This window comes from Cololabis saira, chromosome 4, assembly GCF_033807715.1.
Source record: "Cololabis saira isolate AMF1-May2022 chromosome 4, fColSai1.1, whole genome shotgun sequence".
NCBI classification, from domain to species: Eukaryota; Metazoa; Chordata; class Actinopteri; order Beloniformes; family Belonidae; genus Cololabis; species Cololabis saira.
The window spans coordinates 39,797,033-39,817,312 of record NC_084590.1 but is presented as its reverse complement, the minus strand read 5'-3'; the positions used below and the strand labels follow the sequence as shown (position 1 = coordinate 39,817,312).

Genomic DNA, 20,280 nt, shown 5'->3' with positions numbered 1-20,280 from the left:
GGCATCAAGGATGTGGCAAAGATGTGATATTGAGTCCATCCATCCATCCATCCATCCATCCATCCATCCATCCATCCATCCATCCTCACTTCTTCCTATTCTTAGTCAGGGTGGTCTGCTGGCACCATCCCAGCCTTCTGTCAACAGTCAGGTGTAGAAGACATTATTCGCCAAACACTTTCAAGCCAAAATCTATGTAATGCATTTACTCAGGCCATATTTGGAGTGAAGAAATCTCCAATCCAGTGGGTTCATTATATTTCATTCTTAGGGAGTCTGCTGAATAAGCTTAAGCTCCCACAGAACAGAGGAGATGATCTGTGTGTCCTCTAGCTGTGACTTTATTTGCATGTGATCTGTTCAAAGCCTCCACTGGTTTTCTTTCACATCCATAAGCTAAAATAATGAAATTACAACACTGTGCTGAATTTTTTATTTATTTATTTTTTTTTTAAAAACCTCTCCACACATAAGCAAATAGCAGAGAGTTGACATTTAGTGTGATGGATTACACAGCTGAAGCAAATTATCTGCTGATTGATTTCCTTATCACACATTAATGAATGAAATGCAAGAGTCAATTTGTGAATCGCTTGGACAAATTACAGCGTATGTGATTTGTCATTTCAGGTGCAGAAACTTGAAAACACATTTCAGTGTTCAGCAAATGTCCCTCCCTGTGCCATGCAAACAAAACAGATTGCTGGTGAACTACAGTATAGCGGGTGTAGTTTGTCATATGTACATTATTACCTTGTACTTTTTGCTTTTGGGCAGTGTTCTGGTTCCTCGTCTCAGCAAATGGTCAGCCACTGGAGGACAATAAAGACAATAATGAGGCAATGTGGTGCGGTTTGTTCAGGGCTCCAGGATTAAGCTGCTCAAGCTGTTTTGGGGAAATGCGGTGTGCGTTTTTTGCTTTTTTCTCGGCTTGTGAAAAGATGCCTCATTAGGTCTGGAGGCAGCCCTTAAAAAATCTCAACAGAGTTTCTCCAGATAAATGGTTGAGGGCAATGTCTTGCATCTGGTGTAATGATTAATTTGCGACTTAAAAGAGGTGTAATGAACGAATTGTTCCAACAGTGGGCATTGCTGTTGTGTCTGTGATGCTGATAGGCTTTAAATCAGAAATGACAACATATGGCATCAGTCAGATGCTGTGACTTTTTCTTCCCTAGTTTGTGCCGCTTCATAAATTTCAAAATATCGACATGAAGCAGCTGTAGAGCAACAATAACAACAACAAAAACATTAAATCACATTAAATGACATGAAATTCCTTTAGAGTAAACATTTCTCAAGCTGGTTGGACTCCCACGGGCCTGCATGCTGCACTGATGAAGAAACCTATTAAGAATTATCTATTGATCGTTTATATTTTTTTAATTCCATTTTTTTATATATTATATTTTTTACATTTTTTATATATTATATTTATATATTTATATATATTTATATTTTTTATTCAGATTCATGCCTGCAAGACTTTTATCATGCTCTTGAAAGAGAATATTCTGGCTTCACTTCACTTCACATGGCATCCTGATGAGAAGAGCATCATCTTGAAAACAAACAGGGTGCTCCACCAGATACCTGGAAACTTAAATATTCTACAAAGTATCCTACAGAGCATTTCCCGGTCCTGCACTTGTCTGATGTTGTTCTTGGATATCTGCTGGAGCCGCTCTCCCGTTGCTTTCATGTCCCATCCTCTCAACCCTTAGTATTTTTCAGGGCCTCTTGTGATCCTTCTTCTTCATCTGGCTGTCGTCTTGGGATTGGTGCATCCATCATCGCCGCCTTGTGTGTCAACCACTACAATGTCCAGCTAGTGAGCCTTAACCAGCGCATCAGTCTCGATCTGGAAGTCCCACAAGATCTCAGCCCTTTCATTCCCACTGTTTGAAATATCTCCCACTTTAACTTTTAGTACTTCCGAGCTCAGCGTGGATGTTTGAGTACACTACTCCGGTCACATGGTAAACGTTAAATGGTCTGCACTTATTACTTAGAGCCTTTTAACTCTCCCCGTGTTCCACAAAGCACTTTATAATCGGTGGCCCATTTAACAGAAGCACTTATACACTGCTTATATATGCACTCCACTATCAGAGACACTGAATAAGCATATTGGAGACAATGTAGGGTTCAGCATCCTGCCCAAGGACGCTTTGTCGCAGACCGGGGATCAAGATGACGACCTTTCCAACCTCATTTCAAAGGAAAGATTATACTATATTGAAAGGAATTAAGTGTTCGGTCGTGAACACAGCTGGAAAGTCATTGTCTGAGAACGTGAGCACTTCAGTTCATCAGAGACCCATTAAGTACCACAGATGCATGCATGTATTTATGTGTGTCTATGAAATACTGCTGCAATATACCGTAATGTCATTTTTGTTTTTTGGGTGACACATTTTAGAGTACAATAGATCATATATCAAAATTATGTCCCTGCGAGATATATCATGAAAACAGCAAATAAAAGTATGAAGAGCAAGACAGACTGTTGTTCAGTGATACCAGGTGGTTCATTAGGAAACATCAAAGTTGGAGCTCGTCTTAGATCTCTGCCCACATCTTAAAAAAGATCAGTGTTTCAAAAGCAATGAACAGATGAACCAAAAGGATTATGAATGAAATCATCTTGATAATCAGGTACAGGGAATGGGAGTCAATGAAAGAAAACAAACCTGCTAATTTGTATTTTTAAAGATGTGGAGGCATTTTTGGAGCATAATCAAAAGTTTTTACGTAATTTTACCAAAAGTTATACTTTAGTTTTATTTATTTTTTCAGCTGTCTGCATATAGATGGTGGGTTAGTGCCGAAATAGACAAAAGAACCTTTTAAAATAAATGAATAAATATTTATATGCAACATGATGTTGCAGCAGATGTAAATGTCTTGTGCATACGTGAGAGTGAAGGTTGTCATTCACTAGCCCTCTTGACAAACTGATTGAGCAAATTTTATTGAGACCCGAGACTGACTGGGACTAAAATCCCAGGAAAAAAAATCTGAAGTTTGCCTAAATTTAAAACAGGTCAACTATTACAAGCATAATCCCAGCATTCAAATCCCTATCAACATAAAAGTTTGAATAACATGTATTATCTGCAAAATATTAAAAAATAAATAAATAAAATAAAATAATATATATATATATATATATATATATATATATATATATATATATATATATATATATATATATATATATATATATATATATATATATATATATATATATATATATATATATATATATATATATATATAAATATATATATATATATATATTTCTTTCTTTCTGTGGAATGACCAAATACTTTGAAGATGTCTCAAGGAAAATACTTTCACATCATGATTCCTCTTTGTTTTTTGTTTTTTTTTTTCATTAAGAGCAGAAAACCCAGGAAATGATTCATACACAGCTCCAGCCTCCATTTCTCACAGATTTCTTCAAATCTTTCTTTCGTGTAGTTTCTTGGATAATGTGGTTCATTTCTACAATAAGGTTATATGTTATACTACGGCAATCTAAAAATAGAAGGTCTGGTTTGAGTCATCTTTTTTATGGCTTCTTTTTTATTGGTAAGTGCTTTTCCTGCAACGGCATGTAATACACCAAATAAATATTTGTTATGTTTCCATCATTACAGGTGATGAAAGTAGAAACTTGGGAAGAAAGTGTTTACAGTTGAAATTAATTTCACATCCAAAATGGCTTCCAGTTTTGCAGGAAACTTTTGCAAGAAAGCATTTATGAAAACACATGACAATGATCGGCTTCCCTGGAGCCACAGAGTCTCAATAAGGAGCTGGAAAGTCTCACATGATGAGGCTTCAGAATTGGGGGAATAGAATATTTACAAAGACTTTTCTTTGAGGCTGATGCATAACCAACAGCACTCAGCCATAACCACTCACAATACCACACTGTCACAATGCAAAATTCTGGGAAAACCTCCATCCTGGCATTCCCACGGAGTTTACTCTGACACTTGCCACCTATCTAAACATTTTTGCAGACAAGTCACATCTCCTCTTCTTCCTCCGCCTCCATCCCCAGCCATACCCACCCCAATATGTTAATGGCACTCCCATGCAGCAGCAGCTTCCCCTTCAAATACTGCTTGAAGAGGAGTTAAAACACTTACGCATGCTCACACAACAGCAAACCCTTTAATGACACAGACTTCAGTAATGTTCGAAGCAGCAGTTTCAGGAGCCTTGATGGAGCTCTTAAAAGCACATATCAGACTTACAGGAAGCGAAAAAGACCAAACAATTTCATCATCTGAAACCTTATCCAGACAAACAGCCTCATTCCATGAATGCATCAGAGTCTAGACCTGTGCAGTCTCCCTCGGAAGAAAATCTTCAGATTTTCCTCTGGGATGATCAGGAAAATAACACTTCTGTAATGTCTAAGATGAAATAAGAGCTTTGTGAGACAAAGAATGAGCATTTTTTTACACACATTTTTACAGGGCATTATTAAGCCACTTCTATGTATTAAATACTTTCCATGTTATATTGCACATTTTTGAGGGGTACTTTCCCAGTCTTTGGAGGCATGTTAACAATTTTGGGGAACATTTACTGCACTACAGAACCCTCTGAGAATCACAAAAATGCCAGATGAAAATGTAACAGGGGAAAAAAAACGAAATGCTGGAGGAAATGAAGTCATAAACTGTGGATGTCTGTACTTAATAACTTAATGGTTGCCTGTATTTACCAGCGGGAATCATTTAAAGAACGTTTTAGTCCACGTAAGTATCCCTCTTCTGCTGCTGCTTGATTTCCAGGTTTTTTTCTTTTCTCCAGGTTGACTGCTATTTTCAGGTCTGACAATTATTAAATAAAGAGGTTTTATGAGAGCATGTTTACAGCGTTTGTGCACAGCACTCTTGGTGGAATGTGAAACCCATTGTTGAAGACAAATGAGTTGTTTTTTTAAAAAAAAAGATATCTTCTGTGGTTAAAGATGTGTTGCTTCCTTTATGATGGAGTGCAGAGGAACATTGTACTCTGGCTGAATGAATCGCACCTTTTATTAACTGTTAATGTCAGGTGGCTGATAGGAACATGGAGCCAAAAACAGCTGTTTGCAGTTAAGTTTTACAGTTAGCAATGATGTACGATGATATGAAAGCCTCCAGCTAATCCAAAAATGTGGGAGTGAGGGACGTGATGAGAATTAACAGACAACGTCCCATTTCCCCCTAATTATAGTTTCTTTGCATCGACTCCTTATTTAAACCAGAATATATATATATATATATATATATATATATATATATATATATATATATATATATATATATATATATATATATATATATATATATATATATATATATATTAAGGGCAAAGGTCCATCATTAACTCAACAATTTCCAGTTCAAACAGAGCACTTTGCTCTCAGGCTGCAGGCTTACATGTTGTTCCTGAAGTTTCCAAGAGTAGAAGTTGAGGCAGAGCCCTCATTATTCAGCTTCCTTTCTTGTGGAACCAACTTTCTGTTTGGGTTTTGGCAGCAGGCGCCATCGGTATGTTTGCAATTAGATTTACACATTCCACTCTTGATAAAAATTACAGCCAGAGCCTGCTAACGTGACTCTGACACGTCTATTTAGTCACATTGCTCTATGTTGACGTTACTGCAGAACTCTCCCATGATGCACTGGGCATCTTTCAGTTTCTCAAAACAAGAATTCTTGGCGGGCTAATGTTGTTGTGCTTGTTATCTTTTCAATCCCAACAAGTTTTGTCTGATGACCATCCTCCCTGAGTCTGTCCCTCCTCCTATTAAAAAGGAGTCCTGCTCTTCACTTTCACTCACCGGCTCGTTCAAAACTCGACATGGGGGATTAAATCACAGGGGATATTTAAGATAATGAGTTGGTTTCCATGTTTCCAGGTTTGACTTCCGGGCCTGACAGGAGTCTTTCTGTGTGGAGATTACATGTTTTCCTTGTGCCCATGTGGGTTTTTCTCCAGGTACTTTGAGTTCCTCCAACAATCTAAAAACATGCATGTTAGGTTGATTGACGGTTTTAAATTGTTCGTAGGTATGTGTGCGAGCGCGTGAGGTTGTTTCTCTATATATGTGGCCCTGCAATGGACTGCTGACCTGTCCAGGATGTACCCCTGCGTTTCTCCTGTAATTAACTGGGATAGACTTTAGCAGACCCCCGTGACCCTGTACAGGATTAAAAGGTATAGTAAATGGATGGTTGGATGATTTAAATAGGGATGACTTGAATTATAGATTGAAACAAACTGGATTCAAATTTAATTTGGAGTATGACTGTAATAAATTGGACTGTATTTAACTGGACTCAAATTGCACATACCGTATTTTCTGGACTATAAGCCGCTACTTTTTTCATAGGTTTTGAACCATGCAGTTTATACAAAGGTGCGGCTATTCTGTGGATTTTTCTTCCACCGCTAGGGGGAGTGCTAACCGGAATTATAAAAAAAAACTAAGACAAAATAAATGCAAAGAAGAATACGCTACTTCTTCTTTAGCAGATAGAAGTAGGTAGAAGCAGATTTCAAACAGATAAATAGATAAATAAATAGCGGCTATTTTCTCTTGGTTCTGTCCAGTTTTAATCAGCAAAGTTGCTGCCGTGTTAAAAGACACTGTTAAGAAAGGATCTATTTAGGTACAAACATGTACATCATTTACAGTTCAAAATGGTTCTGTACATGTAGTAAATATCTAAGCTAACAACATAAATATCTGCGGCTTGCATATCTTTTTTTTTAAATAAAATGGATGCGGCTTATATACAGGTGCGGCTTATAGTCCAGAAAATACGGAAACTACTTTCTCTGTAAAAACATTTTCATGCAAACTGACACTATCCAACTGGACTGAACTGAATTGAACTTGAACCGAAGAGTATCAAGAAGAGCTCACTGTTTAAGAGTGAATACAGAGCTGCCAAAAAAAATATTGATTAAACATTTCTGATAGGGGTTTATTTTTATCAATAACCACCTGGAACAGCATTCTGAGCTTGGCTGAAACCCTTAACAGATCATATTAAAAATCATTATAAACCATCACCTTCCCCATCTTGCAAGCATTTTAGAAAGATCAAGCGCCTGCGTGTTTCTCAAAGTAGGCCTCTGTTCTGCAGAGCGCTGAGAGCAGGGCTGATTACGCCAACAGAAGCAGTGTTGTGACAGTTTTTAGTTAGGTGATCAGAGAACGCTGCTGTTGCATCCCTTCTGCGTAAATCTCACTTTACAGTCAGTCTGAAAGGGGATCCTTAAACATTTTCACTCTTAATTGCCTGTTGTGTTTAAACTCTATAGGGGGTTTTACTCTCCGGGTAATGAGGAGGATATAAAGTTGGAGTTTTATTTTTTATTTTTTTTTAAATAGCACTGCTGAGCACCATTCAGCATTTAATGAAAACTCTGCCAATTCTGCAAGCCTTGAGCAACTCACAGTGCACAGTGGAGAATCTGCCCAGAAATATAATTACAGATATCTGGAAATTTGTGAGGCAGTACTTCTGGCTTCTGTGAAGTATAGAATTGCTGTAACCAGGTTTCACCCAAGCCGGGATATGCTGCTGCTGCCTGAGCCTGGGCTTAAACTAAAGAAGCATGAACGGCGATGCCAGCGCGCCTCTTCCAGGAGTCATCCATCAGGGGGGGAGGGGTACCAAAAGAGGATCACGCTCCTTTCCTCCAGTCTTCAATGTCAATCTTCTTTTAGGAAGCAATTCAGAGAAGGTGATGAAGTGAAGAGGTGAAGAGAAGACGTTAGCCAGGTTGAAGGCCATCAGAGATTTAACTGTTTATCTCATCCTGAGGAAATTGACCTGTTATTGGCAAAGTGGTGCAGATGTGTAGCCCACATCTCTTTCATTACAGACACTGTATCTGAGAAAGAAAGCTTGGTTGACAACAGATACTGAGACTCTGGACTAGACAGACAAATATACTTAAAGACGACACCTTTTTCATTAGTTGAGACAGTTTGACAAATAAGTTTGAATGACTTGTGTGCATAGGGAAATTTGTGAACGGGGGTCCTGGGATTGAAGTGCTTGGTGTGATTAATTAATTTGGTGCTCCTGAATGGTAAATGGTGAATGATCTGCACTTATCTAGTGCCTGTTGAAGTATCTTACAGGGTATCTTGACCGAGGTAACTTCATTGTATGGAGGTACTGTGGATCAGTGTTTGGACTGGACTATTTAACCTATAAAGCTACCCTTGAATGAATGAAAACCTTTATTGTCCCCGTAGGGAGATTCGGTTTGTCAGCCAGCAACAGAACAGTTAAGAAGAGTTAAAATAAGTTAAAAAAGAGTTAAGTTAAAAAGCAGAGTAGATTAATTGTTAATAAAAAACAGTTAAAAAAGAATAAAAGTCCAGTACATGTGCAAGAGCAAGTAGTGTGCAAAAAGGGCAAGTGTGCAAAAACACAAGTCCTCAGGTCCCCCTTCCCTGTCTGCGATTGTCCGTTGGCAACGCCTGGTTGTGGAGCCTAATAGCCACAGGCACAAATGACTGCCCAAAACGCTTGGTGCTCTGGCGGGGGGCGACAAGTCTGTGGCTGAAGGTGCTCCACATCCTCATCAGTTCACCATTTAGGGGGTGGGTGGGATTGTCCATGATGGCATGCAGCTTCATCCTTGTCCTTTTTTCCGCCACCACATCCAGACTGTCCAGGCTGGCTCCCACTACAGAGCCAGCCTTCTTCACCAGCTTGTTGATCTTGGCTGCCCCTGCCGCGCTGACGCTGCCCCCCCAACATGCCACCGCCAAAAAGAGGGCACTGGTAACGACGGTCTGGTAAAATAGCCGCAGCAGCCAGCTACAGACATTAAACGACCGTAGCATAGTAGGTCATGCAGATGTACAACATCTTGACCTAACATTAGGTTACTCAATCAGCTGAAATTTAATTGTGATTTGAATTTTGGCTCCAAACAAAATTATTGATGGAAACAATATATTATACTCCCAAACCTTCTGCCTCTCCTCTGAATGACTCTGAACTGGCCTTTTTGCCCCCAGGTGGAGTCAGCCAAGACAAGAGGTCCTAAGTGAGGAGCCAGACGAACTGCAGCTCAAAAGACCCCTTATGAACAACAAAAACATGGATCACCTTTGCCCGGATAAGGGTCACCGGGGCCCCGTCTAAAGCCAGGCCTGGAGGTGGGGCTCAATGTCGAGAGCCTGGTGGCCGGGTCTACACCCGCGGGGTCTAGCTGGGAACAGCCCGAAAAAGGCAGGGACGTGGAATGTCGTGGAAACTTCTAGATACTAGATACAGTTGCTAGATACAGTTGGACTCACCTCCACACACAGCTTGGGCTCACCTGATAGGTGCTAGAGCACGAAAGGGGGCCTTTTCTACAAAAATATCTTTTTATGCTGGAGAGAATAAGTTCGAGTGTCAAAAACTCTTAAACAATCTTTTTGGTTCTCTTTGGCTGTCAGAGTGTGTAAATGCGTAGTTTAGTCAGTGGTTCAGATTTACAGAGTTCATCAGAATTGTCCAGCTTCGCTGATTTTTATTTCCTCCCATTTTCACATGGCAGAGCATTTGTTGGACCTCAGAATTAGATTATGGGAGGTTGTATCATCGATTTCAAAAGAAGCACGCACCAGTAAAAATGGGGCTTTTCTGTGTTAATGCTGCCATCACAGGAGTGTAAATTGCTTTGCGAAGGCCACTGACACCATCACATAGCATCACAAATCTGGGGTTTTGTTGCTGATTAACACTTTGGATCGTCCTTTATTGTCTTTTGGTTTGAAGAATAGCACATTTTAACAGACATGTACTGTACTGTCTCCAGATGTTCCCAAGATGCCCTGGAGACATGTCAATGTCAGCCTTTGACAAGGTTAACGTAAAGCATTTTCCCCAGTAAAACTTTAATGGGCACTCATGAATGTAGCTCCATATTGTGTTGCTCGACAAAGCGTTTCCAATCTTTGATTTCCATTTCTTTGAACCAGCTTTAGGTAAATCAACCAGTTTTTCGACAAACAACGTCTGCCGGATCACAGTTGTGTACCTCAAGTGTTCACTCTTGGCCCTTTACCCACTGAAATTCCTCAAAATTTCTTGAATCAATCAATCAATAATAATATGCATGTACAGAGAATATTGCAATTTCCTTCCAATATTTTCTGAGGAATGTTGTTTTTAAACTTATCAAGGACTTTCACACATTTCCCTCGACCATTCTATCTTTTCGAGTATGTTGCAGGCCTAAAAATGTAGAAATAGATGTGTATTTACACAAAGTAAAGCTGATGAGACAAAACGTGAAACATCTTGCATTCGTGAATCTGCAATTAAATAAAAGCCCAAGTAAATTCAGGTTTTTTGTTATTTTTTGTTTCTTTTTTAATTTCTATGTTATCCAAATTTTTCAGATTTGATTTGCAGTTGATAAGAAGTTGCAGTGGAAGCAACATGTACATTATCTGTCTGACTATGGTCTGGCAGGTCCATACTCTTTACAGATGGATCTAATCAGAATCAGAATCAGCTTATTGGCCATGTTTGCAGACAAAAACAAGGAATTTGACGCCAGTTAATCTTTGCTTGCAAGTACAACAGCCACTTAACATATAAGGATAAAAAATAAACATGAAGGAGTAAAGTCAATCAAAACAAAACAATAAGAATATAATGAAGGTGGTATATTATATGAGAATAAATACAGTATGTACAATTGCAAATAAATAAATAGACACAATGGGTGGTGTCAGGTATATTTAAAGATAAATATAGTGCAAGGCAGTTCAGAGGAATGATAATGTATTAATAACACTATTGTAAGTGTGAGGTTGCAGCACACATGCGGTGGATGAGCTGAAGGGTGTTGATTGACTTGTTCGGTGTGAGGGGGGGGGGCTGTTCCTGAGTGTTCAACAGAGTGTCTGCTCGGGGGAAGAAGCTGCTTTGAGGCGGCTGGTTTTGGCTCAAGAATTTATTCTTTTTACATACATTAGCAGACTAGCTCAGACTTCGGGAAATTGCTGGTCTGGGAATAGACAGGTCACCAACCCACACGTGACTGTCGTCACATTGATTGAAAACACCAGACTTTAATTTCTCCTTCAAATTAGCTGCAGCTGAGTAAATAGTCATAAAATGGATATCTGAGGGGGGACTATCACCCTCATCTCTCTGTTCAATCAAAAAACATTAAAGGCTTGCATTTCCATTTTAAATCTACATAAATTATTTAATTTATTCCAGATAGGCCTTTGTTAGGGACTATGTGTCATCTCTCAGACTCTCTGCCTCCGTTGTGTCGCTTTAATGTGGCAGAAATGAAACGTTCCCTCTGCATGTAAGAACATGAAAAGGTCCGGGGTGTTTCGTTTTTCATGGCCCTGGTGTTGTGTATCATGCCTCAGTGTAACATTGTCATTACTTAGTGGGTCACTTGAATGGAAGTGAGCCGTGGCTAATGCTGTTATCATCACCTGTGGAAGCCAAAACATCTGCCGGCCTGCTCTGGACTCTCGCCTCGAGCGCCGTCGCTCCGCTCACTCTGAACTCAAGTAGAAGTATAATCGTCCAGAATTGGAAACACCTGTATGTGTGTGTGTGTGTGTGTGTGTGTGTGCAAGGTCTTTGAAAGGTAAACACTGGCACTATTAAAGCTGAGCAGACATCTCTCCTTGCTCAAATACCCTCTCCCTGTATGACCTTTACCTTTTTCTGACTTCAGACTACTAATTCAAAAACCCTGCTAACCATGGGCAGCGTATCCCTGAGGGTGAGTTGCTGAAGCTTGAGCTGTAATCCATCTTTGCCTCTGTGTGAGCTTTGAGAAACAGCCTCTGATCCTCTCTGCTGATGCGGGTTGTCCCGTGTATGTTATCGTGGATCCCCCTTTGCTTCCCTGTCCACTTCAGCGTGGTATTCCTCAGATCTCTGAAGCAACATTCACAGCTGATTGGCATCTCCTGTAAGCAGTGTAGGAACTTGTGTCCACGTACCTCTTTTTTTTTTTTTTAGAAGACTGCCAAGCATGTCACAAACACTGAAGAGGCTCCTTAGTCCTAATATAACTCAAATGGATGTTAAACGCCTGAGAAAATCCTCCGACTGGATGATAAGACAGAGCGTCCGAGGATGTTGATTTTGCAGCAACATCGGTGGAAAAAAATGAGCAAAAACCAAGAAGAATTATCTGAATAAGTTAGTGTAACTTAAAAGATTTGGGCCTTTTCTGACAGCTGGGCACAGTTATTCACATATGCACCAGTGTTTTCTACTCCTGCTATAAAGGTTCGGCCACTGGACAAAAGGGAAACAGTTACTGTATATGTATGTGGGAAAACCTTTTCATCTAAATATTAAAGGGAAGGTTTCGTTTTTTAACAACCTGGACCTTATTTCTGGCATTTTTTATGGTCGTATACTCACCCAGAAAAGTTAGGTGTCATTTGGAGTCCTTCGGAAGATATTAGGAGTTTTGTGCGAGCCGCTTCTCCATATAATGGTAGCGAATGGGGGCACAGCGGGACACAGACGATGCAGCGTCTAAATAACACATTATTGCCGCGAAACTCGTTCATTTCTTTTGCCCACTCTTGCTACATCTTAGTCCCCAGGTTTTTATTCAGTTAAACACATAATAACTCACTAACAACAAGGAAATCAGTTTGTAAACAAGACCTCTGAACTCATGACGTCATCTCTGTGCGCGCATCGCAGACACAGCTCTGTGTACAGCTGGAGTTCGCTACTGTTAGTTTACTGATAGTTATTTGAAACATGTCTGAATATTTGTCAAATTCTGAGGTTGTGGACGACGACTTTGAATATGATGGACGTCCTTACCGTTTTTTAGTCTAAGTTACCGTTTTAAGTCTAGCTGAACCTGTCCGGGATGCGCGCACAGAGATGACGTCATGAGTTCAGAGGTCTTGTTTACAAACTGATTTCCTTGTTGTTAGTGAGTTATTATGTGTTTAACTGAATAAAAACCTGGGGACTAAGATGTAGCAAGAGTGGGCAAAAGAAATGAACGAGTTTCGCGGCAATAATGTGTTATTTAGACGCTGCATCGTCTGTGTCCCGCTGTGCCCCCATTTGCTACCATTATATGGATAAGCGGCTCGCACAAAACTCCTAATATCTTCCGAAGGACTCCAAATGACACCAAACTTTTCTGGGTGAGTATACGACCATAAAAAATGCTAGAAAAATAAGGTCCAGGTTGTAAAAAACAAAACTTTCCCTTTAAATAACTGAGAAACTATATGCAAACAGACAAAACACACACCAACTAATAAAATGTCCTCACCAGTCTGACAGTAGACACTTTCTAAAGTTGAAGAGCGTTGAGCTCCCATGGGTGCTTGCAAGTAAACGTAACAACATCTTCAGCAGAGATTTGTTGTCTGCATTTACACCTTATGGTGTGATCGTTCACTTCTCCTGAAGCTGTCATTCTCACCAGAGATGAAAAAAAACATCATGCGTTCTGTAACTTCCTCTCGGCTTCGGAGTAAAAAGCTGTTGTTAACTTGAGTTATCTTCACTTCGGCAAACCTTCTGATACAGAACTCCATTACAGCCCGGAGGAGCTGGCCTGTCCTTCACAAAGCTCTTACGTTTCATTTCAGGCTAACTTTGTATTTGTGTCTTATCTCCATTGAGGTTTAACGTGATTACATTTTTCAATCCCAACGCTTAGCATCTTTAGGTTTGGCAGTTGCTCTTAAAAGTTAGAAGTTGGATCAAATTAAAAGAAGAAGAAACAGATCCTGCGGCTTATATGTCAGAGAATGATGCTGATGAGTTTAATTTTGTGTGTGGTCCTAACAACATAGCCACATTACACGCCGACAGTGAACATCCACACTTGTCAGTCGAAATTCTCCTCAGTTCCAGCAGTTTCTGATATCCGTTTATGAGAGCAGCTGTAATTCTCTGTAGCCGCATATTTGGCATGTTTTATGACAATCAGTCGCCCGCGTTATCGGGCCCACCGCCGCATTCTGTCGGTCTGAGGTTCAGGTGCTGATATAAAGGAGGGAATGCTCCGACTTGACCCCAATATGTCACAAGCCTTTGCTGATGAGGCATCTGGTTGACTCTCTGTAACATTCATAGCTGATATCAATCAGCACAGTAGATCAGAGAGCGCGAGCAGAATGCAGAGACATTAAACATCAGATGTGCAGGGAGATATTTCTCGAGTGGGGCTGGGAGGAGAGGGGGTGTTTCCATTATGTGGTGGAAGCTGAGTGTTGCGAGGAAATGGAACTGCTAATGAGGGCCAAATGCACGCAGAGCAGCTGCATTGTAGATGAGCTGACTTCGCACAGAACACTTGGACTTGGAGATGGTGTTTGTTAATCAAAGGAATGCAAAAAAAAAAAAAAAAAGAAAAAAAATCAACAGAGAAACAAATGGCTAAAAATAGTGACTGAAAAGCTGGGCACAGTTTACGTCTTTGATGACACACACGCAGCCGTGGCAACTGCGACTAAAGGTTTATCGGTGCCGTTATTCACGCCATGCATGCGCGTCGAGGTGTCCCTGGACATTATGCTGATAGACAGGCGAATGCCAAGCAGCGCAATTTCCTGGGGAACAGTTTCATCCCAGGCTCTGAGACTTTAAAGCAAGAAAAAAAAAAAACATCAAAAGGCAAATAGTCTTGACTACAGGTCGTTAGATTTACATCATCAATAACAACGGAAAGGTAAATTCACAGAGCTGTCTCTCCTTATCGTCTTTATTGATTGGGGGTTTTAAAAAAAGGGGAGAAAAAAAGTCCCTTATGTACAGAATGGAGATAAAAGGGGGGGAAAAGTCGTGGGAAAATCTTCGTAGGAATGTGAGAGTGGGAATGCCTGTTCTTTTTTAGCTCCAGGGCATGGAGCCATCCATCAATGAATAAAAAAAACCCTACTTTAAAGCTGGATTTCAGTAAACATTTATTTACAAAACAGGAAAGAATGACAAAGAATAAATTGAGAGTGGATACAAAACATGTGATAACATGATAAAATACAATACAATATACAATGTATATCTTTATGAATGCGTTAAATAAACTATGCTTAAAATATTTGGAAATCTGAAAAGTCTGAGTTGAGGAGGCAGGCAGGCAGTCAGTTTTGCACTGCTAAACAATATAAGGATTATTGCATTTCAGGTCGTGTTTAAGGCAAGAAAAAGACACAATTAAGGAGACGCAAAACACTTCAGGTAACAATAAGGGAATCTGACTTCTCTGTTCATCACAGGTTACACTAACACATAAACATCAACGACTGTAGAAGAAGAGGACAAAAAAGAAGAAGAAAGCAAACCCTCTTTTCGTTAAATAAAAAGTAACATTTTACAAACAGGATTGGTCCATACATTTGTCATTAACGAACATCTCATCATTGAAGTACCGGTTTCTCAGAGCCGTGTGTGTGTGAGTGTGTGTGTGTGTGTGTGCGTGTTCTGAAAGAGTCCCTGCAGCTGTCAGATGAGCAGTGTCCCACGATGTGCAGCGCACCATGATGACCTGGTGTCTTTGGTGCCTGATGTGCTGACCCGGTGCGAGCCCACGGAATCGGAGTCCTCTCCCTTTTGTCGTAAACCGCCCGAGGTCTCTTGTCTGTTCCCCGTCTCCGACGCTCTCGTCAGTACGGGTACTGCTTCTGCTTCTTCCCGGCAAAACAAGACAGCCAGGTGCAGAGCAGCATGGCGCCGGCCGCCCCCGCCCCCGTGCAGTAGTACGCCCAGCCGATCTGACAGGAGCCTGCAGAGCGGAGCAGAAGAATCAGTAGAATGTTTTTACAGTCTTTATTTCATCTGTCGGAATGACAGGAAATCTACAAAAACCCGTGAATGGAAAGATTTATGTTTGACAGGAAAGAGTTTGAGAAGTGCACAAGTTGATATACATTTATAGAGCCATGAAGGAAACCCCTAATAAATCATACATCACTTTGGCGATTTAAAAATAGAGCTCCATTGAGAATACAAACTTTGCAGGTCCTCCAAACATCCTCCTTGTATCGAATAATAATAAAACGTTTTGCAAATCATGTCAAACCAAAATCCCTGTGTGCATTTGAAATATATAATCAGTGCACATCATGTATTGTGTAAAAACTTAGTTCCTTTCTTTAACAATGTGCCAGTTTTAAGGACTGAAAATTGAGCGAGCCCATGAACATTCTTGCTCATTCTGCCACTACATTTCACTTGTGCCTGTGAAACTTGTTAAAAGCACAAAACATAGTTTTACCTCATTTGCAAACAGTCTGGTTTGTGACAAATGCACGCTAAAGAAGCGCACAAGTTGGACAAACTGTTGAGTAGAACTTTAAAATAAGGCCTATAGTGCATAAATCCTGGAAGGAACTCACGTTTTGAAACAGGATGAGAAAGACATTTGATTCCAGTTTTCGGAAAATATTTTAATGAGTGCCCGGACGGCTCATTATAAACTTTCGATTTTGTGAGAGTATCTGAGTGAGTATAGAGTTTTTTAATTAATAGCTGGGTGGAAGGAGAGAGAGAGAGGACGGAATCAGCTGTGTTCTCGCGTTGGAAACCTTATTGAAAAACCAAAACTGAAAATGCTTACTTCTCAGAAACATATCTTCTAGCAACAAGCACAATTTTCACGGTGTCAGTGTCACGCTTGAGAGAAAAGGACAGTCCCAGCTGTTTTCACAATGTGACTGCAGGTTGTCTATTTTCTAATTAAAGCTGTCAATGTAGTCAATAACAGTTAGTTGGCTTTTTCATACTTCATTTATTGTTGATCGTTTTCAAAGGGAGCATTCACTGGTATTCAAAGTGTGCAAGACCTGACTTCTCTATAGGTGATTAATAAAAGAGAAATGAATTAATGACGGGGAAATTCACATTTTGCGAACACATCCTTTGTGTTAAATTACCATCTCATCAAGAGACGGGGTGAAACCGGAACAACAACAGTCTTAAACAAGAAAAAATTAATTTGCCTGCAGCAGTGAAGAGCTCACTGACGTAGTATGAAATAATAAACCAAGAGTCAGCTCTTTCATAGAAGAAACAACAAACTGAAAAGAGAATATCCAAAATAATTACTTCTGAGGATGTGCTTTGAAATTCCAATGGAAATTTGTTTATATTTAGGGAGATAAGTCCTCCAGAATTATATCCAAATTAATTACACAGAAGAGGTTTATATATAGTTACGGCATCTTAGCTGCTGTAATCTGTGTGAAGCAGAAATTCACATAACAGAAAACGTAGTGTTGTTTTTTTTAATCACATTTCTTCCCCTTAAAGTAAAAAGAGCAAACACAATTGCTGTTTTTGCCTTGTTGCAGATGGTGTCAAGTGACTTGATGTTCATTCATCCTTTGATTCCTCTGTTCAGAGTAGCACATCACAAAAACCTCTCGCTGAGATCTCTGTTCATTCATGTTGGGCAGACATGAAAATAATTCTACAGCGTAGGCACCAGTGTACAGCAGGGTGACAGATAAATGAGTCCCACTGGGCATAGAAGGGCTGCAAAGCGGCTTTGTACTGTCGCACTCGTCCCTGGGAATTGTGACCATTTCTAGTCAATGAGAGCGTTCCTAGTGGAGGCGTCACGGAGCGGTTTAGAAGAGCCCCAGAAGTGACCGTCCGCTCTGACCAGAAGTGACCGTCTATTTTGTGCTTGGCCGTGCTGGACTCATGTCAATTTACACACTGCAGCTCGGGCAGCCAGGGAATCAGACACAAGGACCCGATGAACTTTCAGAATGAAGCACCACAGGTTGGTCCGGACCAACCATCTAACTTCCGGATTGAGGCTCATGTGAACTAAGATTGGGCCGCTAGTGGCTGGCTGCATAAGGGTCAAGGACGAATAAGGATTTTCAACAGGTCAATTTTAAAATAATAAAATAAAGAATATCTATTGCAGTAGTTCAAACATTAAGCATGTTGTGTACACAAAAATTCATATAAAAATTTTAAATTAAGTGATTTCAGAGTTTTTTTGTCAAGATTAATTGGCACTAGCCTTAAAAATGGTCATGTGGTGCAACCATGATTCATATTAAAATAAACTAATTTCCTTAACATCTTGACATCTTTTTACAAGTTTTCAGTATTATACAAAAATGGTTGTTTTTTAATGGTCGCGCCACATGATATTTCATAAAATGGACGTCATCAGTCAAACTTTGTTTGTATATTATGATGGAAATATAAATACAAATGTGTATGAATCTCACACACTACAAGACAAACCAGAAATCATGCCAGATATAGGGCAGAAGATTGATTTAAATACATTTAGAGTGATTTCAAAAAAAGTTTTCAAAACAAGAGTCCTGGTCGGACGGTCGCACCACATGACATTTTGACGCTTAAAATATCAACAAAATCCTAGATAACTAGTATTTTTTGTAAAATTCAAGTGAGTCCATATATGGGACAGGTAGTTTATATATGTGGTATTTTTTTATCCATTTAAACCTGTTTTGAATTGAAAAAAAATCTGTTTTTCAGAAAATATAGGCATCACGCATTGAAGCAGGCATTGACCCATAAGCAAGTCAATCTCTGCTGCCTGGTTTAAAAACAACGTTTTGGTCTCAATCATTTGATTTCAAACCCAAAACAACTCTTGGGGGGGGTGGATTTTTTTTAATCATGCCAGGAGAATTTATATAAAACAATACATTTATTTCTAATAGCCTATGATTGACAGTCAATTCAGCAACTGGCTAGCCACTATCACGTCCTCATCTGTAGTCATCATGCTACATGAAGGAACCAGCTGTTTCTATTATCTCAGCACTGTTTAAATGTGACAGTAATGTTTGATTTCACCACCGTGAACATGTTAAACGGTATATTCAGCCGTGAATGTCTGACAGCAGCTCTGGATATATATCTGCAGGGATCCACTGAAGGAGCTGGTAGCCAAAGCTAACTTTGATTACCATGCAGTGGGTGTATTCCATATAACAATCCTTGCTCTTTTGTGATCAGTGGCAGCTAATACTTGGCATGTATAGGTGCTCTTGTAATGTGAACATATATGTGTATTTGTGCATATTTTTATAATAACAGATTTGAATTTGTATGATGGTTATGGCCTCCACTTACTCTCATGCTTCTAAATGGCACTGCCAGATTATTGCACTTAACTTTAGCAGAATAGTAATTTTTTTCACTTTGACAACTATATGAGAGGACAAGGTTTGCCATTTGTCTTTATAATGAGGAGAAAAGAGTCAAAAGGCCAAAGTCTGGGAGTAAAGATGTGCCACTTCTCCACACACCAGAACATTACAGCATATGTACGTGTCTGGTCTTGTGACCGAAATGAGTGTGTATCAGTTCTACTGGTTGAAATAGTATGTATTTGGGAAATATTTCAACACAAAAGCAACAAATGTATTTTCCTTTTGGGGCCATTTCACAATTTATGATGAGAATAGACTTGACCAGATGTTCGGGACAGAAACAGCTGGTTGAATTTCTCAGAAGCTGGCTGTGGGTAATCATGGTCCACCAGACATGAACCTGGTGTCTTAGTGGAGTCAACATCAAGGTAAGATTTCAATACCAAACATCCAAATCGATCAGGAGAATTAAAGCAACATAATTGGCTTAAATCGTGATCCACAAGGACAAACATTTTCCATTTGAAAAGGCAAAATCTGTTTGTCAAAGAACAAAACAAGATGAGCCACCTTAAAGGAGCATGAGGCTCCTTTTAAGAAATGACTCATTAGCGCCACCCTTCACCACGACGGCCGTCGGGGGTACTGCAGCCAACAGTGAAGCCGGCACGGGAGAACGGGGAGAACGCACATGCAGCGTCATGTGACGTCACATCCACAGGACAGCGCGGGAAATTCGGGTCACAATTGCAGTGCATTTTGCAGCACACAGCCTGTTCAAGGCAATGGAGAAATACGCTAGAGGGCTCATTCTTTTGGGTTTGGAACGCTTCATCTGACATTATTACTAGAAAACTTAAAACGTTTACAAATTTTTTTCATAAATCCTGCCTCAATCCTGCCTCAAGCTCCTTTAAATGTTAAGGCTGTCCATGAAAATATAACATAACAACATAAACATAAAAAAACATAAACATAAAAAAAACAGTTTACAGTTAAAAATAGAGAAAAACCGTTGCAAGGAATGTCCTGCTTAACTTGTGCTCCTCTTCTGTAACACAACCTCATCTGTTTACGTTTACGAATTTTTTTCATAAATCCTGCCTCAATCCTGCCTCATG

At 39.8% G+C, this 20,280-nt stretch overlaps 1 protein-coding gene across 2 annotated transcripts in view; it reads right to left on the bottom strand.

Annotated features, from left to right (window-relative positions):
• Window positions 1–14,957: 14,957 nt before the first annotated feature.
• LOC133442436 (LHFPL tetraspan subfamily member 6 protein) overlaps window positions 14,958–20,280 on the bottom strand; it is a 60,948-nt gene continuing 55,625 nt past the window's right edge. For both annotated transcript variants that reach the window (XM_061720430.1, XM_061720431.1), the window contains exon 4: window positions 14,958–15,792. In XM_061720430.1, coding sequence (XP_061576414.1) covers window positions 15,674–15,792 — 119 coding nt within the window. In that variant the 3' untranslated portion in view covers window positions 14,958–15,673. The remainder of the gene's footprint in view (window positions 15,793–20,280) is intronic.